The 25,294-nt window shown below is 32.2% G+C and overlaps 1 protein-coding gene across 1 annotated transcript in view; it reads right to left on the bottom strand.

Moving 5' to 3' along the window:
- The window catches only part of LOC129223770 (phosphatidylinositol 3-kinase catalytic subunit type 3-like), a 78,458-nt gene that overhangs the window by 22,763 nt on the left and 30,401 nt on the right, over positions 1-25,294 (bottom strand). Inside the window, exons 11-16 of the mRNA XM_054858130.1 lie at positions 24,497-24,620; positions 16,867-16,934; positions 13,781-13,886; positions 13,546-13,662; positions 10,495-10,761; positions 5,520-5,589 (exon numbers count right to left, since the gene is read on the bottom strand). Coding sequence (XP_054714105.1) covers positions 5,520-5,589; positions 10,495-10,761; positions 13,546-13,662; positions 13,781-13,886; positions 16,867-16,934; positions 24,497-24,620 — 752 coding nt within the window. The remainder of the gene's footprint in view (positions 1-5,519; positions 5,590-10,494; positions 10,762-13,545; positions 13,663-13,780; positions 13,887-16,866; positions 16,935-24,496; positions 24,621-25,294) is intronic.

Genomic DNA, 25,294 nt, shown 5'->3' with positions numbered 1-25,294 from the left:
CTGAGACCGCACGTCCCATTATGTCCTACTTTTTCACCTTCCCTGTTACGGGTTAACATATACCAATACCAAATATATAATTAATGGCAAAATATGGTCAAAAAAAGTTAAGGAATGAGTAGGTACCAATAAAAGTGCGATCTGATAAAAAAACAGAAGTGTCAGGTTCTTAATAGAAACACTTCAAAAACTTAAAAACACAGAAAAATCGCCGAGAAGTATTAACATAATAAATCACACTATTGATAAAAACTTTTGTTTGGAAAAAATGTGGTGGTTCTTTAAATATGCTATTTTGAGAATCCACTGTTGGTGTGCCTGGAACTAAGCATACAAGCTCAATATTGATAATACAATAATTAGATAAACCTGTCCATTACTGGCTTGCTGCCCAAAACTAGTCATTTACCTAAGATAAGTTTTGAAAGGAAAAATGTAATTACTAATTTATTAACCCGTTTCGGGATGAACGACGCATGTTTGCATCAGTGGCGGCTGCTTGTCCCGTCCGGATCACGCTTATTAGATAAACCTGTCCATTACTGGCTTGCTGCCCAAAACTAGTCATTTACCTAAGATAAGTTTTGAAAGGAAAAATGTAATTACTAATTTATTAACCCGTTTCGGGATGAACGACGCATGTTTGCATCAGTGGCGGCTGCTTGTCCCGTCCGGATCACGCTTATTAGATAAACCTGTCCATTACTGGCTTGCTGCCCAAAACTAGTCATTTACCTAAGATAAGTTTTGAAAGGAAAAATGTAATTACTAATTTATTAACCCGTTTCGGGATGAACGACGCATGTTTGCATCAGTGGCGGCTGCTTGTCCCGTCCGGATCACGCTTATTCGCGTTCCGCCGTCATATGCTACTCAAGGATCCAAACGACGCTAGTGTGCGGCTCGATTTCAGAACACAATGTTTACTATCAGATGGCGTTACTTATCCATGTTCCGTCCAGATGATTGGTCTAGAACATTAGTATTTCTCTCTCTGACGTCAAAATGAGGTCCGTCAAGTGTCTGTGATTTATTAGATTTCGTGAAAAAAATAAATAAATATATAAACATGTGCTAGCAAATGAAAAGGGAAACGCATATTCATTTTGAAATGAATGTTTCTAGTTTCGATTCCATTTATAATGGGATTTCATGAGACATATTCTAGAAAGGGGTTTTACTTTTAGATTCATTTGTGTAGCCATGGTGAACACGTCATCTTTACGAGGAGGAAAAATAATCTAAAATCTAAATTTACGACTGATCAATCTATGGATCTTTCGGACGACATTGAAACAACTATAAATTATTTTTATTTTAGTTCTTCATACAGTAGATACTTTCTAAAATAATACGCTGAAAAAGAAGGCAAAGAATTTAAGCGGAGATGTGTCGTTTGCTCGAAGCAGAATAAAAGACTTAAAACTACCTATGAGTGTAAAATGCGCAATGCGCATTGCTTGGTGCTTTGAAATTTTTCATGCGGCTTTAAAATATGAATTGTTACAATACTCTTCAAATATTTCACAAAAATTAAGCGCAAATATTTTTCCTGTTTTGTGCAAAATATATTGTCTAATTTTAATAATCTTAGTCACAGTAAAAAACAATATATTTTGTATTTCTTTTATTGCTCATTAAATTTTTTTGTTATGATTGAAATTATGACGCATGTATTTTATCATATATTAAAAAATGGTTTCGTTCCTATGCGAAGTGTACATTTTATTCATTATTATGTAATGCGTACTTTCCGAAACTGCAATTAGGCTTAGCGGGAGAAATTGCCTTGACCTGTACGCACAGTCCGCGTGTAACAGCTGCCGTCCCGAACTGGTTAAAGCACAGTAGTTTTTCCAAGTTTTTTTTTCTTCCCACAGTTTGAGTTATTATTTTCAATTCAACACAACAATTTCAATTTTTGAAATGAACCATTAATTCAACTGAAGTATTACTTCTTGACATAGGCATACATATTACAAGCAAAATGAAGAAACAAGCATTTGATCCAAAAATATAACAACAAAACAAAATTGCTTCAAAATATTAACTTGGATTAAATTTGGTATAACCAATGAACAAAGTGATAGACTACTTCAATTTTCAGTTTAAAAACTATTTTTAATTAGTTTTTAAAATTAACATTAATAAACTTGACAAAAAATATATTTAATTGCTTTAAAAACTTAATTGTTTTTATAAATGAAAGAGTTAAACTCCCAGAGAAAAAAAATAGGTTATCAAAAGCATGGTCCTTTTGGTCTGATTAAAAAGCTGACGTTCATTAACTATGCCTTTAAATATTGCTGAACAGGCTACCCTTTACTAATTTTTGTCCTTTACAATTCAGAATTCTCACTTTCTATATAATGTTAAGGTATTTTCTAAAGGAAAATATTTTAAATCAAAAGCTATGGGTTTTGAATTCCCCTTCAGTGCTTTTTTGTTCACTAACCAATTCGTCAAAACCCCAAAAAGAACTTTTGTTCATGTTACGTACCCTAAAAATAAAAAAAAAAAAAAGACATAAATTTAGTACAATATAATTGATGCTGTATGATTTAAGGATGGAGGTTTCCCCCTGACCAAAACATATTAAAGTAGTCCACAAATTTGAAGTCCTCATGAAGGCTGTAAACATGAGGCACTGCATTCAAAATTTCTCCCTGATTTATTTGAAACTTCCAGCAAATCATTTATATAGAGCTTCTTGAGGCTTTACTTACATCATATTATTGTTGATGATTTGTTTTGGAAACTCCAAGCCTACGTTCGAAGACCTCGACCGGTAGCTACCAGTTGGTTAATCGCATGACAGCTAATGACGTCAGAGGTTACTAACTAGTTGTTCACCAACCAATGCTTCATCGAATGCTTTCGGTTGATCACTATGCAAATGAATAACACGCAGGTGAACAATACTTATAATTGGTTAAAAATGTCACGTGGTTCAATCAACCAGCTTAAATTGTGGTCGACTGGTAGATCAACCGGTGAGGCTCACAGAACGACATCGGTAGCAACCAGTTAACTGGTAGCTCTCATAATAAGCTGCGGTTAGTCACTGGTCGATCGGTTGAGGTCGTCAAGTGCAATCTAAGTGTGCATCATTAGCAGCACCATTTTTTTAATTAGAAAAATTACAATATTGATTAATAAACGACCACTGTATTTTTTAAATGATTCTGTTTCCAACTCCCATAAAAAAGGAAGGGGGTTATAAGTTAGACATGTCTGTGTTAGACGTGAAATTTGGATTAAAACTTTTAAGTTATATGGAATTATAATGAGGAACTTTCCAGGAAAATTTTAAATGTAACTATAAGCCCGTTATTCATGCAATTTGTAATGACTAGTGACAGACAAGGAGAAAAAGCATAGTGATTAAACATTTTATCTGTTGCCATTTTCAGTTTGTTAAACAATGAAATACAGAGGACCCTCGTTTTATGCGGGGGTACATTCCACGAAAATGCCGCATAAATCAAAATCACTTAAATTAAGACAGAATATTTGTGTTCAAATAGGGGTGAGGTTTCTCAGAAAAAAATTTATTTCATTCTAGTGGTAGATAGATGTATAATAAACTGAATGTGAAATTATTGAAATGGAACTTGCTTTTAGAAAAGCAGAAAAGCTCTTAACTAAACATTTCAAAGTTTGAAAAACAGCTGGCATTTTATACAGGGTATCTGTTATATTTTGAGTTTGGAAATTCATGACTTTCACTGGCTTTCCATGACTTCTGCTTGCAATTTTCCATGACTCACGTAATGCAATATTTCCAGAAAAAAACATTAATTTTTTACACAAATATCTAAATTAGTGTTTTGCGAGTATACAATTTCAACCATCTGAACTATGCTTTGGACATATGTTTCTAAAAATTCAAATTAAAGTGAAATGCTCAGCTACTATTATAACTAAAAAACCAATTTATGCACCAACTACTAGTGATACACATGAAATAATTACAGAGTTTTTACTTAATTGTTATGCTACCTAGGACATACATTTAGAAATTTAAAATTTTTGAAAATATTTTTTGGATTCCAATAAATTATACAAAATTTTTATAGAGGTAAGAAGTTACATGTAAACGAATTTATTATTTTTCTCCAAAAAATCCCTTATGATACACAATAATTTTTCAATTGTTAAAAATACTGAAAAAAAATTTTAATCACAAAATGATTTCTCGAAACAGAAGAAACTTTAAACATGCAGCAATAATAATGTAAAACTACTGGTGAATAACGAAATATTTATGCTTAATTTTTATTTTTTTTTTCTTTTGAAATTTAAAAATAAATATTTTATTTTTTAATAGATAACAAAACTAAAATTCTAAAAAATCTGAGACTAGCAATAATTGAGTAATTACTAAATTAAGTTTACAACAAATAAAATAAATAAATAATCAGAAAAAAATATTAAATTTTTTTCAAAAGCACACAAGTGCACATAAGAAATTAAACACATAAGTGCTTAGTAATTAATTTACCAGACATGTCCTAAACGTCTCTAATTAATTCTTTAGACCAATTTTTTTTTAAAAATCTTCATTAACTTAAGACACTGGTGAAAATTAATGTAATTTTTATGAGTGTCTTGAACCAGCATGGACACAAATGACTTAAAATTTTCGAGTCGAATGAGAGCGGCAAAACTAGAAGTCCAAGTCCTAACTACACAATTAGACATATAAAAAGGGTTAAAAATAGTGCTAAACAAATAATTATAAGTGTCCAAATGGTAGAATCACATGGTAAAGAAAAATGAGCGAGTATTATAAAAGCAAATGTAATCAGATTTTGAAATGCGTCAAAAATCAAGAAAGACGCGTTAAAGCGTAAGAAACCGCTAAGGTACGTAAAATTTTGCATCTAATCTATACAATTCGATAAAAATGCATGTTCTTGAACTAAAAACCCATGACCAGTTGTCAGTTTCCATGACTTTTGAGCATTTTTTGCTGAAAATCATGATTTTCCAAGACCATTTTGGAGCATAGTTGAAATTCATAACTTTCCCTGACTTTACAGGTGCCCTGTTTATAAATATCACTAACCTGACATTGGGCAAAAAGTATTAACACATTTTCTCTTTATACTGAAATTGATTTGAAAACATGGAATAGCTAGTGAAAACGTAATTAAAATACAATAATGGTAATAAAAAAATCAATAAGTACACCTATTTGTTTCTGCATGATTTAATTAACTGTGCCGGAAAAAAAAAAACTCAACAAGTACACTTATTTGTCACTGCAAGGTTTGATTCACTGTGCTGGAAAAAAAAGTCAAACATTTAGTTGAAGATGAAGTTAACATTTCAAGGAAAATACGTTTCTCGCAAATTGAATTAAGAACACACACACACATAATATTGTAATTAGTAACTGTTTAAGTCAAAAACATGTTTTTATACTAGATATTTAGAAATAAATATGTACTATGAAAACATTATAAATAAAAAGGTAAACAAATAAAAGGACAACTATTCTGAAAATAGTTTACCATGTTTGCTACTGCATGCTAAGACACTGTATGGTGTAAGCCTCAAATCAAGGTTTTCTTTTCTTAGCAACTAAAAAAGAAACAGTAATTTAATAAACAAAAGAAAAAAAAGATCATCCATAGTAAAACTGAGTTAGAGTAAATTTCCGCACGCAAACAGGAGCGTGCACAGAAATTTTGGGGTGTCACAAATGAATTTTACGCTCTCCCCCACCTTGTATTGTTTACCACTATATTTGTGCAGTAAAAATAGACCAAAATACACTTTGGGGTCAAATAAATTAAAACGGAAATGATTCTTGTAGTAAATGGTAGGTAACAAACTCCTAATGAACATACTAAAAATATACATCCGTACTGTTGGGACAAATGCGTTTTTTGGCCGCCATCTTGAAAATTCATAACAAAATTTAAAAATTTAAAAAAAAATCATGTACGATATCAAATGGAAGGAAATTTAACCCTGGAAAGGAATATAATATGGACACTTAAAGTGAAGTGAAGATGCTTAAAAACATGCATCTATATTGTAGTGAAAAATGCATTTTTTTTTTTTGGGCCGCCATCTTGAAATAAGATTTTTTTTTATAATCATGTGTGGTATCAAATAAAAGGAAACTTCATGCTGAAAAGGAATATAAAATGAGATATTTAAAGTAAAGTGGGCAGAATAAAGATTTACATCCACACTGAAGTGGGAAATGCGTTTTTTTGGTCGCCATTTTGAAAAATCATGGAAAATTTTCAAAAATAAAATACATTATGTGTGGTATCAAATGAAAGGAAACTTCTCGCTCAAAGAGAAAATGATTTGGCTTTAGATTGAAAAGAAAGGAAATAATGAAATAGGAGCTGAAACACTGAAGTCTCTTGTTGTGTTAAAAACATTATTTATTAATAAAAGTGGTATAAGAACTGTGGGTAACTTTGCGTCCGAGGACATTTTTCAAAAAGGTTAAATAAATACATTAAAAAAAAAAACAAAGTAGGAAGGAAAACCAAAATCATGAATTCAAAGAAGTTTTATAAAATAAAATATTTACATTCTCAAAATAAAATCTCATTTTTATCTTCATCCAAATTCAAAATGTCACCTGTATTTGTGCAGTTATTTCCACAACAGTTTTTACAAATTACCGTGTATGGAAGTTTATATCGACAGCATATACATTTTGTAGTGTTACATGGTTGTTCTGGTATATTTTGGCAAGTAAGAGTTGATTTAGCGCTGGGCTCAGGTCTGGATATTGGCTGAAATTCTCCATCTACCAACTGCCATCCAGAAAGTGTGGGATCACGAATTTTTAATTCAAGGTTTTCCCAAATAAAGCCCTGCAAATGTACTCGATGATATTTCGATGCATTTTGTGTTGGGGGCAAATCAGCTATGCCAAATTCTTTTTTAACTGAAGTCTTTTTCCAAAGATATAGCTTATAGCGCAGCACACTTAAGTGGCTTGTGTCAATGTTACCTACATATAGTGACACAATAATCTTACAACCGATTTCAACCAAATATTCCAAAGTAACATCTTTCGATGATCCGAAATGGCATGATCAACAGTCTTAAGAGTCAAATTTTAAGAACAAAGGATACTCATGATAACAGATATTATTCAGTTGTATTAATAATTGGTTAACTTGGATGCGGATGTTGGATTAAGTGTTAATAAATATAATAGTTGAAATAGTATTACTGTATATTCCTTATGGCATTTTCAGAAAACATAACAAGGCTTTCCCACCTATAGATTTCTGAATGGCTTGAATGTCACGAACTTTATCAGATTGTGTGGCAAACTGTATTAAAATAATTCATCTGGTGAGTCCCTACATTGACAGGTAAAAAAATTGAAATGTCTGCACCATCCGCAACTATCATCACACAGTTTTTCCTGGGCAATTTTTACAGCTTCTTTCACTATCACTGTGTCTGCGTCACCTTCCGCTTGAATCACAGAATGACCTCTCCTTTGAAAATAACTCGCTAGTATGTTGACAAAACGTTGTTTGTTTACAGAATTGGAAAGAAAATTGTTTTTCGGAATAATTATAGGTGAATTTTTGTCAAATGCTTTTATATTTGGTTTCTTACACCCATTGAATACTATGCTCTCTTTTCCAAATCTTTTGCTTTCATATGCTTCGTGTTGACTTTCATATCTCCAAATATTTTAGATGTGGATCAGGGTAACTTATGAACCAATGCGCCACCATCAAGAGAGTAGGAAGTACTCTCATGCAGATGGATTTTTTCATTCAAGATTCAAGGTATCTAACTATTTTGCCAATTAAGATTTATCTGTTTTTCTCATTTGCTCAGTACTATGGTCAAATAATGTAGTTTGCAAAGTAGATAATGCGTAGTATAAAAATTCACAAGCATCTTGAGCGTTATTGTCTAAGGAGATACATGCTAGCATGCTCTGTGTTAAAAGAAGGGAATTTACGTAGTGATTCTCACCAGCAATGATGACCCTTTTTCAGTACTCGCGTTACTCATCGTTACAGCGAATATAACTGCAATAAAGCCTTTGTCGATGAGTTTATCTTGGATATTTCTTCTAATGACATCAGAATTTTCGGCAGTAACTTTGTTTTTGCTATCTATCATTCCTTTAAAAATGTTCCATAAACGACTTGAGAGAACAGCAAATAGATTATGGTCTTTGAAGAATTGCATTAGCACTTGTGGTGCTAACACAAGTTCATGTAAGCATAATTGTTTTACCATTTTCTATCCATTTCCTCTTAAAAAACACTTCGCTTCAAAAATATGGTTTCCTTTTTCAGTGTGAAATTTATTTTTATTTGACGCCACCTATGATTTTTTTTTTTAAATTTTGGAAATGATTCATGATTTTTCAAGATGGCTGCCGAAAAAAAACCCACTTTTTCGTGTTAGCACGGGTGTATATTTTTACCATGTTCACTTCACTTCAAAAAAATCCTTTTCAGCTTGAAATTTCCTTTCATTTGATACCACACATGATTTTTTTTTTTATTTTTTAATGTTTTTCATGATTTTTCAAGATGGCAGCTAAAAAAATACCATTATTTGCGATAGAATGGGAGAATAGTTTTAGTATGTTCACTTCTCTTTTATTATCTCATATTTTCTTTCTTTTTAGCTGGAAATTTTCCATCATTTGACCCCACAAATGATTTTTTTTAATTTAAAAATTTTTCTGTGATTTTTCAAAACGGCGGCCAAAAGACATATTTATCCCAACAGTACGGATGTATATTTTTAGTATGTTCATTAGGAGCATGTTACCTACCATTTCCCACAAGAATCATTACTGTTGCAATTTGTTTGACCCCAAACGCTATTACTACTGGACTACGTCCCTACATATATTTCGTCCCTCATTCTAGAAATCTCGGGGGGGGGGGGGGGGGGGGGGGGTGCCCCTTTTTCCCTCCCCCTTGCATGCAAACCAGGAAAAATGTCTCAATTTCAGAATGAATAAAACACATGCTCTATTTTGAAATTTTAGGAAGTTGCAAAAAGTACTTCGATATTTATTTGTACAGTATACTCTTGATATCACGAAGTCAAAGAGAGTGAAAAAAATTCCAGATACTGAGTTTTTGAGATAACAAGGTCATAATCATAATAAAAAGAATATTCTAAAAATTAGTCACAATAGTTAAAAATAAGTGGAAACATGTAAAGAAAGTTGAAAAAAAAGTCTTAATACAATAACAAAATTTTATTTTTTTTAAATGAGCCAAAAATCACAGAGAACAAAGAATTAAAAAGAACGCTCTTGTGAAGTAGCAAAATGTAGTGATTTACCACAACTGAACTTATCAAAGATTTGGATTACCAAGTTGCAGAACGGTTTCAAACACGTTGCGAGAGAACAAAAGAAGTTGGACAGAGGATTGCACCATTCCTGTGTCTCTAAAGGGGTTTTCCGTTCATCTCCCCTTTTTACAAAGGTGAAAATTGTCAAAAGGTCCAATAAAATGGCGTGAGAAGGGGGCGAAAAGTTTTAGGTAGGTTTTTTAGGCTTCTCATGACTTACATTTTCTGGCACATCCTCGGGCTCTAAAATGAAAGTGACAGTAGAAAAACTTCTCCGATTCATTCTTATTATAATTCTTGAGAAAAATAATGAAGGGTGTGAGAAATTTTTGGGAACATTCCTCAAGTTGCTTTAAGACAATAAACTGCAGTTTTCCCGAAAAAATTATACTTTACTTCGAAAAATATTCAACATAACAAGTTTTTTTTGAACAACTCTTTGACATAAGAATGAAAATTAACATTAGATAAATACCTAAAATCAAGGGGAAAAATAATTTCTCGTCATATCAAGGCTTTCAAGATATCGAGAGTATACTGTACATAGTTTTCAAAAATTTTTAATTAAAGGTCTGATGACTTGTTAAAACTTCTATCCAAATTTGAATTAAAAAGAAAAAAAAAATATGAAGCAATAAGATCTGTTACAAACTGTAGTTTTCATGAGCAATAAGATTTATAGTAGAATATTTTCGAGTTTTCCTAGAATAGAAAGTATAAAAAATGTTGTTACAGTTACAGAAAAAGAAGATAGGGACTAACACAAATGTACCTACAATTTTTTTTTCAAAAAAAGATAAATGTTTAAAAAAAAAAAAAAATCAAACTTCATTTTCTTGTTGAAATTAATTTTCGTCCTCTTGTCAGGGATTATTGATTCACTGTTGATTATTTATTTTTATTCTTTTCTCCATATTTTCTTATTAATATATTAAGCTCTTACTTCCCACGGAAAAAGAGAGGAGCAGATGGTCCCTAAACGTTCTATCATCTATGCCTAAATAATGGCTAAGACTTTTTTAATACATTGTAATTTACCATTCATAAAAACTTTCAAATGCATCTGTTTTAGGCAAGCTTCAGTCTTAATACGGTAAACTTATGGCAGAATTTAATGCGATTTAAATTGGACACAGAGCTTTGGAATAAACAAAATATTACCTTATCCATCAATGATATAGTCTGCAATATTAACTGATCTTGTCTCAAATCATCCCCAAGCTTGAAAATGGTTACATACTCCTTGTCATCAACCGTCAAAAATGTAAGGCGAGCAGGCATAAGAGCACTTTTGAACAAAGTAGTTTTTTCTGGAATGATACCTTTAACTTTGACACAAGGATCAAGAGGCAAAGGAAGAGGTTCAAATTGCAAGAAGTTTATTTTGTGAATGTCTTTGTCATACAGATATGCTTGTAATTTCTCAATCTGAAAAGTAGAAATACAAAATGATAAATTGAAAAATGTGAAGTAAACTTATAAGTTAAATGAGAAATACAGTAAAATTTTGCTACAGTAGAAGATTATTATAACGTCGACCTATATAATGCAATTCTCTATAAACCGCACAACTTTTCAGAAGTAAACAATAGGTTTTAAAGTTAAAAAACTCCCTCTATTTTATCTTGCAAACATAAAAATTGTTAGGCAAATTAAGTTTTAAAACAGTTTTTCATCTTTCCATCTTAATTCAAAGTTTTAAAATAAAAATTAGTGTTCACAGTAAAAAGAAAATATCAGATGGCTCTTGAAAATGCAGCTGTTATGCAAACTATGATGCTAGCAGAAGTGCAGGATCATTCACTTTCTTATGATTGTGAAACATATTTATTTGTGAATGACAAATTGTAATATTGGTGCTTTAATACTCATTGCAGATAAAAATCATTCTGAAGTGCTAATAAATAGATATATTCTGAATATTAGTTTCAAAATTTGTGAAATGATCTACATAATGCAAAAACCAGTATAATGCAAAAGCTCTGGTCCCAAGGTGTGCGTTATAATGGTCTTTTACTGTACAATGAATTTTAAGGGAACACAAATTTTGTTCGTTGAAATGGGAATTTTGTAGTAATGGAATTTAATGAAGAATTAAAAATAACTTTCATTGAAAATGTCAACCTTCCCTTTTATCACTTCCTCTGTTAGCAGAATTCACAAAAGAAATAAGTGCTGGTTTTGAGATAAGTTTTATTACTTTTAGGATCAAAAGAAAAGATCGTCAACAGAAAAAAGAAAGCCTAGTGAAAAAGATAGTACATAGCTGTCAACATATCAACTTTAAAAATCTTACAATGCATGCTTTGGGTGTATTTGTACACTTTTTTAACCAACACACAACAAACCATTAAAACTAAAAGCATTATATTTTCAAATCTTTACTTGTAATTAATCAGCACAGAAAAAAACGAAAAAAAAAAAAAAAAACTGGATTCACAAAAGAGAAACATAGGATTACAACAAGCAGTTAGTTTCAAAAAGGCAGGCCTGTGCATTTAAAAATTTAAGAATACAAGTGTGCACTTTTAAAATATTATCTAATATTTTTCTGTAAGATGCATCATTTAATATTAATCTTTAAAAATATTCTTTTGGAAGAAACTAATAACTTGCTGCATTATCTTACTTTTTCTTTCGTAAATTAATGCAGTCGGCTGCTTTTGCTAAAACTACTTTCACTAGAACTTAAGCTTTCATAAGTTGCTGACTTAGCAACATTCAAAAATTTTATTTCAATAACTTATTAAAAACATTTTTTTTTTGCAATTTTTTAATGATTAAAATGTTATCTAGGTTATTATCAGACAGAGCTGCACAGCTCTGTCCTCGCCTTTCTGACACTACTGAATATTCTTTCGCACTCTTCATTGCTGTGAGGTATGGCTAGAATGGAAAGCATATAAAAGGAGAGCCTTTCATACTTCAATGAACCATTGACATCAACTAATTTCTTCAAAGCAGCCTATTTTTTTTTATCCATCCTCTCCCTTTGTAGCACAACATGGGGCAAATCATCTATTTGTACAGAGCGAAATTCACTTTGGATCTTATCTTAGGCTCTTCATCTGCAGTTTCTCTATTCTTCTGAAGCAACTTAACAGGAAACTCATTAAAAAAAAAGCAATACCAGAGATCTAAAACCTAATTATCTTACAGTTATGCCATAAGATCTTACAAACTTACAATACCTCCAAAAGTTTTACAATATAAGGCTAAATTTTACAAGTTGGCAGCTATGATAGTACAACTAAAAGTTTTTGTCATATCATATTATTTTGTTGTAGTGTATTTTTGAGAAACTGTTATTTTGTTAAAATGAGACTGAACCTATACTTCATTATAATGGATACTTTATTGCATTGGTATTCACTATAATGAGGTTTTATATATATTATACAACAATATATAAAACACTGCAATCAAAATCCATTATTTTGAGCAGTTTTGCTTAAGTTTCCGAAGAAAATGTAATTGACAAATGAATAACTACTTGCATCAATTCACGTACGCAAAATGTCCCGCAATTTATATTGTACACTACAGCCTATAATTCTAAATTTCTAGGTAAAAATATTTATGTTTTATAGGATTAGTTACAAATCACCAATTACAAAAACCATGTGTTACAATAAATGAACAATACTTAAAAAATTAGGCATTAAACAACTATTAATTAATTAAAATACAAAAACCTTACTAAGTATTTATTCAGTGTTGCTTTCTTCCTTGTTCTGTGAAGTAATATTTTTGCACATTAAAACTTTTGTGAAATGATCTCTGCAAACAAATATGTTGCATGTGCACAACACTTTGAGTTGTATGTGGTTAAGTCTCCGACTTTCTCTCGAACTTTGTTTTGTATACTCCACATCAGACTTTTCTGTGTGGTGCATTCGGTACACCAGAGAGACAAAGACTTCACCTTTGCTCCAAGGTTCAAGTGAACAAAAATCAAAACCTTCATACATCACTTCGCATGAATCACTTGTTGGTTAGCTATTGTGAAAATTTAAGTGTGAAGCAAAAACAAAATAGCAGGCATTCAAAATCCAACTGCACACAAAATACACCAGCACAAGTTAAGAGCATTTCATTTAAGCATGCTTTCAAGAAGTAAAAATATAATGAGAAAACTTCATTACAGGGCAGAGTCAGAATAAAATATTACTTAAAACTTTAAATATGGCATTATATAACGTAAAATGAAACCTTTTTACGGCGTCCACCACTTTCTCTTGCAACAGTCTTCAAAAGATTCAGCAATTTTTCCACAAATTCTCGACCTCTCACCAATAAATGTCTTCGTTTCCTGTACTCAGCACTTCCCTATGTTTACAAAGGAATGAAATGACTAACCTTATTTCAAAACATTTATTACAAAGCAGAGAAATTTTCAATGCTAAGAGAAGGAGCTAATAAAAGAAATAATTAGTTTTGAACTTACATTTTGCAAGACAAGATTAAACCTCTTCATAACAATTTCATACATTTCTTTGGCACGTGCATCTTTGGCAGCATTTTCAGGTTCTTCAACTTCAATCAAAAGGTACCTAAAGGGACAGTTAAATTACAAAATATATTAAGTATAAATTCTGATTAAAGTGTTACAATCATTTGTTGTTTATGCTCATTCAATGTACTATTATTTTACACATAAACAAAGCCTTAATAGTGTCAAAAGAACACCTCTAAAAAATCATATCACCATCACAAATTCTTGCTAACTTTACAGTATACAATTCAAAGCAATGTGAAAGACACAAGTCAAAATTATTAAGAATCTGCAGGAAATCTAAGCATTTTTCCAATAAATAAATAAATAAAGTACAGAAGTTTCATTATTAATAAAAAAACAAAATGACATATATTTATTATTAGAGCAAGAAAGACAATATGAAAAACAACTGAACAAATTCCCTTTAGGAGGAGGGACAAGAAACCATAAAATTGCAACCTGTTCAATTATGATGCAAAATAATAGTATTTTCAAATATAAGTTTTAAAGCTGATAGGCACAAAATGATGTTTGCTAAGCAAAAGCTGCCAATTCAATGTTTAAAAACTGAAATAAAACTAATGTGTGCATTTATATTGACCAAAAGCCGACTTATAAGTGCCTCTAAATCAACCCTGTCCCTGGCCATTTCCCTATGCAAGAAAGAAAGGATTGTAGTTTTGTAGTGGAAACCAGTTCTGAAGGGGACAAAACCACCTGTTCTTAGCCGGTATTTCCATTGTCTTTGTAAACACGACTGAAAGTTTTATAGGACTTGGAATTTTAAGTCGTAGGATTAAATGAATACTCAGTAGTACTCAATAACTGATACAACTTGAAGGTGATTATTTTAACATGAAGATTAATCTTTATACCTAAATGGCTACTTCTGTATGTACAGTAGAGTGCGAATTAATGTGAACAAAAATTACACAATTTTGTTTTTGTCTCGTAATTGGCAACACTTTTAAGTCAATACAGCCGCCATTTTGTTTTGTCAATGTGTCAGTCAGTTAGTGGTACGACATATCATGCTACGGACGCCGTGCATTTTAGTTTTTTTTTTTGCAAAATATTGATTTTTGTGACTTTAATTTGCACAGACGCATTATAACTTGCTTTTGAAAATGGATATTACTCCAAAAAAGCGAACTAAGATCCTTACTTTGCATGAACACAGATACATGACTCAAAGAGACATTGCCATGGAGTGTAATGTGAGTTTGGGAGCTGTCAATAAAATTTTAAAGCAAAAAAGAGATACTGGGACGATTGAGGTGAACAGAAAAGGAAAATGTGGGAGAAAAAGAAAAACAACAGCAAGGGATGAAGGTTTTTTGATAAGAGAAAGTAAATTAAACCCTAGTAAAACCAGCCAGGAACTTCAGCAAGATTTAGCACATGCTGGATTTGTTGCTCACGATTCAATCGTAAGGAAATGTCTTATTGAAGGTGGAAGAATATCAATTAGACCTCAAAAGAAGCAGTTACTGATAGCTGCTATGATGAAAAAGCGATTTGCTTAGGCAAAAAAATATGTTAGCTGGACTGTTGACGACTGGAGGAAAGTTTTATTTTCAGACGAGAGCCATTTTTTTACAAGGGCAAAGATCTCGTTATGTCCGAAGAAGTGTCAACGAAAAACTCACAGCGGCACATGTTGATCAAACAGTTAAACATCCATCAAAGAAGATGTTTTGGGGCAGTTTTTCTTATAAAGGTACCGGATGCCTTGTGCCAATCAAAGGTATGATGAACTCTCAAAAATATAGAGACTTGTTAGACCAGAGAATGAAAGTGTTGATGTAAGCAATGAAGCAATTTTTCAGCAAGACTCGGCTCCGTGTCACATGACCAAGATCATGTGGAAGTTTTTCAAGGAAAAAAAATTTCATGCCTAAAATGGCCAGGAAATTCACCGGATATTAATCGTATAGAAAATTTGTGGGCTATAGTGAAAGCTAGGCTTTGCAAAATTGACTGCACCTCACAAACAAAATTGATAGAAGCTGTTATCCAGATAGAGTTTCGAGATCAGCAAATATCAGAAAACTGTAAGAAACTTGTTGATTCCATGCCAAAACGTGTTCAAGATATTATTAAGGTCAAGGAAGGACACATTTCCTATTAAAATAATAAATACATAATATTGTTTTTTGATTAAAGAAATATATAAACGATAAATGCGTTTTTTCATTTGTGTTCACATTAATTCGCACACTTCTGTATGTATGTATGTCCGTGGTAATCTTCAAAACTACTGGACTGATTTTAACCATTTTTTCACCACAGATAGCTACATTATCAGGGAGCAACTTAGGCTATAATTTATTCCTAAAAAATTTAGTTTAAAAGCGTTTTGATGGAAAACAGTAAATGCCATGTAATTTCTCTTTTAAATGATTAAATATAAAACCCATTGTAACGAAAATTCGTAACTTTTTGCACACTTAGGAAAACATAGTAGAGAGCTTTTTTTTTTCTTTTTGTGTGTGTGTACTATTTAATTAAATAAAGCGCACGGCTTTTTTTAGTGATCTTTGTTTTTGTTAGTTCATATTTTGGAAATTCTTCAAATTTTTATATGCTTCAATTCGTGCTTTCGTTTCTAAATGAATACTCATCCGTTCTTTATATTTATTGCTATTTTATTTTTATGGGTAAAGAAGAAGCTCGATTTTTAATCACTTCAAATCGGTGTGTTTTGAGTTCTTTCAGTTAAAACAGAAAACGAAAGAACGTAGCGATTGTTTCTCACAATTATTACTGACCCAGGCGGTGCCGGGTATTTTTGCTCTAGTGAATAAATAAAAAAATGAAATTAATTTTCCTCAGACAAACAAACATAAATAGTTAATGACGTATTTTAAGGATACTATAAAAGTACTTTTAAAAACTAGAGCACAAAAGTTGAACTCTAATATTATAGGTACATTAAATGTTAAAAATAAAGATAAAACCTTACGGAATTTGATAATGGATATTTATTTGGAACAAAAATTTTAATTATAATAACAGACTTGAACTTTTCTTACCAATAGAAGTAGTTAGCTAACGTTTCGTTAGCACAAGCTCGATTTATCAAAAATGTTGCAAGATCACACTAAAAAGAGAAAAAAAAAGTTTTAAAAAAACTTAAGGTTTAAATAGCAAAATAACAACAGAAAGAAAAAGGCACATTAAGTAATTAATTCTCAGTTAAAAGTATAATAAACAGTGTCAGAATTAAATTGAAAATCTTTACACCAAATTTGTGTTTTTGTCGCACAAACAGGCACACACACATGCATACATACATAAATATAAACTGTTCAATCCATTTGCACAGGTGTGAAATTTTTTCGTACATATTTCTCTTTTAAATCTGTATATATTTGAATAAAAGAAAACATTATGCATCATAATCAACTTTGCAAAACATTTGTTTTTCTTTTATACTTTAACTAGTAGTACCCACACGGCTTTGCCCGTAATAGAAAAATTAAAAGGTCTTTTGGTTTGCCTGTATATTTACAAATAATGTGTGGTGAATTTTCTCGCCAATTAGCTGGTACACATATTACAGTTCCACGTTATGATAATTTCGTATCTCGCCAATTGGCTTGTGCCCATGTTACGGTTTCATTTTCATGTTATGATAATTTCGAAATTTACTCGTCCATCTTATGATAATTTTGTTCTTAAAATTGAAATAGAAAAAGAACCACATCGAATTTTTGAACAATCGCTTCAAGGTGCACACTCCTATGCTACAAACTAACTTTGTGCCAAATTTCATGAAAATCCACTGAACAGTCTAGGCGCTATGCACATTACAGAGATCCTGACAGAGAGAGATCCTCACAGACAGAGAGATCCGGACGAAGAGACTTTCAGCTTTATTATTAGTAAAGAAAACATTGATTTGTACATGATGTGGGTGTGACTGTACAGTTATACCCAACAAGCACAAATTATTTTTTGTATACAAAAATGTTTTTTAGAAAGTTGATACTTTCTATTACAATGCCCAGCGTCCAGTGGCAGATTTATCATATTGTAAATACTACAATTGTGAGAGGTCCCCAAGGCACACAGGCCCAAGAAGGGATCCAAAACGTCACATGAAAAGTATTTTACATAGTTCTATTCATCTTTAAGGAACCTCTTAAAAATGCCTTGTGATAGGCTACCAAATCTGTAAATGCCCCATTGCCAGTCTCTTCAAAAGTTCTATAGTTGGGGTAAAAACCTGGCAGCATTGTCAAGGATACGTAGTTCTTAATCCCAGGATTAGTACGGTGCCATGTTGGTATTGCCACAGCTAAAGCTGGGCCCTGAGAAGAGGAGAAGGGAGCAGCTCTGTTACAGCTATGTTGATATATTATAAGAAGATTGTAAGAAAAATCAAAATTTGGCCACATATATTTTAGGAAGAATCTGCTGAATTATCATTAGTACATAGTTGGTCATTTGAACATTTAAAACAAATAAGTACTGTCGGCCCCACTTTATTAAACACTAGTGGTACCCGCAAGTCTTTGCCCGTAATAGATAATTAAAAGGTCTTTTGGTTTGCCTGTATATTTACAAATAATTTATGGTGAATTTTCTCGCCAATTGGCCTATGCCCATGTTATGGTTGCACGTTATGGTAATTTCGTAGTTTACTCGTCCATTTTATGTTAATTTTGCTCCTCAAATCAGAATAGAAAAAGAACCACATCAAATTTTCGAAAAATCGCTTCGAGGTGCACACCCCTATGCTACAAATTAACTTTGTGCCAAATTTCATGAAAATCGGGCGAACGGTCTAGGCGCTATGTGCGTCACAGAGATCCAGACATCCTACAGACATCCAGACATCCTCCGGACAGAGAGACTTTCAGCTTTATTATTAGTAAAGATTATGTGAAAAAGGGCTTAAAATTTTAATAGAAAATTAATAAAATCGAATTTCTGAAAAATTGCTTCGAGGTGCACACGATTGCTTCAAACTAATTGTGTGTCAAATTTCATGAAAATCGGCCGAACGGTCTAGGTGCTGTGTGCGTCACAGAGATCCAAACATCCTCCAGACAGAGAGACTTTCAGCTTTATTATTAGTAAAGATTGTCGGTTCCAAGAAATTTTATTCAATTAAGCGGGGAAATTTTCTTTACCTTTCTATATTGACAACATTTGTCTCAAAACATAATAATAATAAATCAATAGCTATATAAAGGAAATAATTAAAGTTATACTGCAAAAGGTTTTTGGAGTAAGTTGAAGAACAAAATAGTTTAACAATTAGTATGTATATTACAAGTACGTATGAAAATTATCAAAAGAACTTACAACAGTCCATAATAGTGAATTGTTTGCTCAAGGTCTTCTGGGAACACTTTTCTGACTCCCTTTTCCCCTCCTACTCTACTGTGTTTTACATTTAATATTTATCACTTTATTATTATTTAAAATGTGTATATATTCAGGGATGAAAACAGCCCAAAGTCAAAAAAGAGGAAAAATTGCGAAACTTAAAATTTGAGTATGAGCATATTTTTTACATTATGCGAAATTATATTGATACCGTACTGTTTTTTAAATATTAATAGATAAATGCTTTTTTTTACTAGTAGAAATGCTAACAAATGAATAAATAGAGTAAACTTGCATTTATTTAAGATTTTAACAGATATATCAATTCCATTTATCACTTTCAATTTCCCATAGCCCACAAATCAGGTGAAATTAAAACTTTAAAATTTGACATCTAATGCTATAAAACTTCCATATAATTTAACACTTAATACAAGCTGAATCACTGGACACCATAATTACAAAATGACATTATCAGTGTGGCTAACCTTGGAGAAACAATTTGAGGAGCATTTTGAAATTTTGTGGAGCAGCTGGGTTTATATATTCTATAAAAATCATTAAAAAACTAAACCCAATCTAAAACTTTTTAAGCTTTGATTGTCATTTTAGGCACTAGAATAAAAATGATTATTTTTAAAATGATAAAAAAGTTTGAAACACTATGTCATGATTTGAGAACATAAGCATCTTTAACTTCCTATATTTACATGTCTGTCATAATAAAATAGCACAGTACAATTAAAATAAATTTGAATTTCTTAAGATCTTCAAGAGCTATATCTTTGGTAAGCCTGATAAGCATTAAAACTAGATTTGAAGAATGATTTTAGCTTAAATTAACTCGAATGGAATAGGATAAACATTTTTGAATGGGCATGGCAGTTTTCATAAAAAAAAATAAAAATAAATAAAGTATAAGAAGGGTTGAAAATATTAGTCTACAAAAAGGTATTAATGTCTAAGCAGTAGAATGGCATATAGTCCAGTCAAACTAGGTCGAAAAAGGGCCGAACCAGGACATTCAAAAAAAAGAATGTGCACCTATGCCAAATTGTTCAGTATCATGAGGAGATAAGGTACCAAAAAGTCCCAAGAGTTTGAGCGTCGGGTTTGGGCGTTATAGGGGGGCAAAGAGGGGGCTCAAAATGCAGATTATTGCTTTATTTCAGCTGTATTTCCAACACTATTCGTTTTCATGAAAGGGTAATTGAATAAAAGTTAAATGTGGAACAAATTACAAACACTGCAAGTACTATTTTTACACACATCCATCATTAAGGGGGGGGGGATTGACCCCCCCCCCCCTTACCTCCCCTACGGATTTTGAGATATATACATTGTACAAATGCAAAAGTTTCATTGCAGGTATTTTATTGTTTTTTATGACATTTTCGAGTGTATTCCCTTTGCCCCCCCCCCTCCCATGAGTAAATGAAATGACGGTCCTAATCATACGTATCTCAATTCAAAATAACGTTGACAATTATTTGTTCATCGAATAAGAAATAAATTCCAAAGTGCATCCGCTTTGGATTTTTCAGAGCTGTGCTATAGAATATGAAATTTCATAAATTCGTTTATGCCGATGGATATTATACTAAGAAACTTAATAGTAATAATATATTTAAAGTTTTTTTTTTTTTTTTTCGGTTTTAAGTTAAAGTGGCGTAAAGATGGCATTGAGGTTTAATTCTACTGTAAGCAGGCTCGAATCTATGTACAATGCGGGGTTCTGTTGGGGGGGGGGGGTTTCAGATCGCTTAGGTGGTTCCATGGCCTAAGAAACCAAAAAACTTTAAGAAACTAAATAAAAACCAATACTTCAAATTTAAAAGCTGAAAATGTTTTGTGTAATTTTTTAGTAAAAATTTGAGAAACTATAGAAACTCAATACATAGTATTACTTATGAACTTTAGCGAATCTTAATTAATAAAAATAGCTTAACAGGTGTCACCAAGTTGTGAATTTGAAACATATTCTTTTTAATAATAAAATAATATACTATGCACAGAAATAATCATTAGGAATCCTCAAAGTTTTAAAATATAGAAAGAAAGCACACACACACATCGGTTCTAAAAGTCTGAAGGACAAAAACAGAAAGAAAATTTGGTGGTCTAACGATCACAGTTTTGCATTGTACTGCTCTGTACGTCTGTTTTTAGGTCTCAGTGTGAATCGGATGTCGGAATGAATGTTGAATGTATAGAAAAGGGGTAGTTTCTAAAATCTGAAAGGTAAGACGTTGCGCCTTAAGCGAAGGGCTTGATTACCAAAAAGGCTCGGGAAGCTAGAGCTCCCCCTCATAATTTTCAGGGAGTCCAAAAATTACTGAAAAACTGCTTAAAAATTCCAGATTCAGCTTTTAAAGGTACTGCAAGCATTAGAACTGGTTCGATCAAATTTGGCCGAACTATTACAATGCACTTTCATAACAATTTTGTGACAGGACAAATATGTTTCAGCAACTAACCACCCTTTACTGTTTAGAATTTCAGTGAAAACGTATGTAATTTACAAAAATTCTATCAGTCGGGTAGGAGGAGAGGGGCCTGCTTAAAGTCTTGTAAAAATAATTTGTGTTTTCTCTTCACTTTGCAGATTTGCAGCTTCTATTTCTATAACCTCTGTTGAGTGCAGAAAAAATATAAATGCACCATATGAAAGAACTCATTTAAATGATGTTTGTTTTGATTTTCAAGAGTAGTTTTTGGCATTTTTCAAGTTTGAATTGCTTTTTTCCTTGGAACATTTTTAAAAGTAAAAACTAAGACTTTTGCTCCCAAATGTATAATATGTTATGTTTCTGAAAAGGTTTAAGAAAAAATTACAAACATTTTACTTTAATTTAAAAAAGGAAAGGATTTTTTTTAAACCTTTTTTTTTTCTTGGCAAGAGCAACGATTATACTTGCAAATCTCCCCCCCCCCTCCCTTCCTCTGGTTGAAATACTAACAAGTATGTCACTAGCGGTGCTGCTTCGGTTCTAAAAGTAGCCATCAATTTTTGACACTTAGATTTGGTCATTTACGGAAATTCAGTCTACTATTTTCGCTTAACGTTTTTAATTGGGATCGTTCATAATATTTCAGTATTTCAGACTAACAATCATTAGAATGCTGATGAATAATCAATTCTGGTATCGCTTGTACAGTCAAAATTCGACAAAGTATGTTTAACGTCTGTTCCTATCTTTTTACATTTCAATTCGACCCGTTTCTGTTCTTCTTGGGGACATAACATAAATATATTTTCTGTTTACTTCAAGAAAAATGTAGGTTTTCACTTTTGAACTTGCATTTCCATTAACGTACTATTTTAAAAGAATGTAAAAAAATTTTTTGTCTCCAAATTAAGGTATTTCTGTGAAAGTTTTGCTTACAAATGAAATTGAAGAACAAAATTAAATTGTTGAAAAAGCCGCATTGCGGTACATTCCTCCGTGGTCCTAAAAAATTTGTCCCGAATGTATGACTATAATGTTAGCAAAAGAAAAATTAGCTAAAATGGCAGAAAATGTAGAACGTGATATAAAATCGGAAAAAAAGTGACACACTAAATGTGTTTTTGTCTCAAGTATATAATTCCCATTATTGAAATTATGAAACTCTAACTAAGAAGTTAAATGTCATTCATACAAAATCCAGCGTCTTATAAACTCGGCCAATGAAGAGTTAAAGATGTGGTTTAATCAATTAATAACCAGGAAATTAAAACCTTTTATGAAATTTTGAAGACTGAATAATAAGGAAGTAAAGTATTTCAATTATCAAAACTAAACATTTTTGAGCAAATCGTCCAAATTACGGAAACACATGGTGAGGAACAAGACAGCTAAAAACCACAAGAAACCTAAATCTGGATCATGTTTTTTAAAGAACTTCCCAAAATTCAATTTAATCTGTTATAATATTTGGCAGAAATAGTTATTTTAAAAACAATAAGACACGAGCAAGGAAACTTTTTCATTTGTACAATGTATACCTCAAAAATAGGGGGGGCAAAGACAGATCTTTGCAAAAAATATTACTTGTAACATTAGTTATATGTACCATATTCAACTTTTATTCAATTACCCTTTCATGAAAAGGAATAGTGTTGAAGATACAGCTGAAATAAAGCAATAATCTGCATTTTGAGCCCCCTCTTTGCCCCCCTGTAACTCCCAAACCCGACGCTCAAACTCTTGGGACTTTTTGGTACGTTATCTCCTCATGATACTGAACAACTTGGTATAGGTGCACATTCTTTTTTTTTGAATGTCCGGGTCATGACCTAATTTGACTGGACTAATAGCAGATACAAATGAGAGAGTGTTACAGAAGCGGATGCAATCGGATTTCAAAAGCTACATCTAACGATTGCACCCAACACCGCCACTCTCCATCATTTCCCCCTTCACTCCTTTCACCCTCTTCACCAACAGCAAAAAGTACTTCTTTCTACTCAAGAAAGAACATGTGCCTCAGCAAGAATCCTGTTGGGAAGGTCGGGGCAGAAGGGAGGTGAGGGGGATTTGCGCGATCGCTAGAAAGTAGCTGTGAAATGGACGTGGCAAAACAATGAGCATAAAAGTCTTCAGTAAAAAATAAAATACATACAAGAAGGGTTGAAAATAGTAGTCTACACAAAGTTATAAAGGTTTAAGTGATAGGATGGCATAGTAGACAAAAATGAGCGAGTGTTATGGAAGCGGATGCAATTGGATTTCGAAATGCATAACCGCTGACGCTTTCTAAGTCACGAAACGAAGTTCCTTTCTTCTTTCTACCTTAGAAAGAACATGTGAGTCAGCAAAAATCCTGACAGGAAGAACGCGATCGCGATCGATCGCTTGAAAATGCTCGGCAGCCGGGAAATGAAAAAAATACAAAAAGCGGAAAATCGCGGATCCGCGGAATATTTTCATCAATGTATATTTCTTTGTGTTTTTTAATTTAATTATCGAATGCTTTTTTTTTGTAATGGCGGAGGCAAAAGAAATTTAGTAGAACCTTAGAAATGTTTTGATGGAATATGAATGTTGTTTTTCTTGCCCATTGTCGGAGAAAAATATTAATTTATATTTTAATGTCAGTAATTGTTTGTACTTAATTTATTCAAAACATTTCTCAGCAAAAATATTCGCGAAAGCTCCTTAATGTTATTCGATTATATGGGGAAACTATTTAATTAAGTGGGGATCTTTAACATTGCGTCTTTGGGGAAATATTTGGTTCTGGGAGGTTTTATTCATATAAGGGGGGTATTAGTTTATCCATTACCCGATTAAGCGGGGCTGACAGTATATGAAAATTTAAATATATCAACAAAAAACTTACACTAATTACGCCTAAAGATGAAAATTGCTCCTCTAAAGAATTTGGCTCGGAGCTTACAGAGGATATGCCTTTCAGATGATCTGCATAAGTATCGCCTTTTTCGGAACTGCTACTCGAAAGTGCCCTTAAGAGAGAGAAAAACATATATAAACAAAAAACATCCATTGTCATAACAATGAAATAGTTGGATTGAAGCTGGGTAGTGCTGTTTACCACATTATTGTGTAAAACAGTACAACTTTGGGTCAAGGAGGCAACAATGGGCCACTGTTGCCATGGCAATGATTTTGCTCTCTAGTGGCCTCGTTTTTGAACTTACAAGCTTCAAAAAAAAAAAAAAAAAAAACACCATGTATTGTAGTCAAGGCGCATGTAGTGTAGTCATGTAGGCCATGTAGTGCAGTCAGGGATGTACGAGGTAGTCAAAGACGCTTCATCAGAGATTGCCACTGTTTTTGTATGCCTTAGATAACTCAGTCGTTCTTAGTGCATTATTTGACTTACTCGTGGAAGAGCCAAAAGTCTCCTTTGGGCAGACCACTTATAAATACTGTTTTCCAAGATCTGGTATATTCAGATTTGCTTTACTAATTTGTCAGTTATGAATTAAGACGCTTGTTGACTTAAAATATTTCGTAGTTTTCACAAGCTCTCAACATTTATTGAATATGGGAATGTCGGGGTACATCAATGGGCCACCTATTTTTCACGGTTTTTAGTGACTTGGAGCTTCATTTTATTCTCTGTAGGGATGCTTTTGTCATATTTTGTGTTATTTATTGTAAATAATGGCAAGAA

The sequence above is a fragment of the Uloborus diversus genome, chromosome 6 (genome assembly GCF_026930045.1).
Source record: "Uloborus diversus isolate 005 chromosome 6, Udiv.v.3.1, whole genome shotgun sequence".
Classification (NCBI taxonomy): domain Eukaryota; kingdom Metazoa; phylum Arthropoda; class Arachnida; order Araneae; family Uloboridae; genus Uloborus; species Uloborus diversus.
The sequence above is the reverse complement of the archived record's forward strand: the minus strand, read 5'-3'. Positions and strand labels throughout refer to the sequence as shown.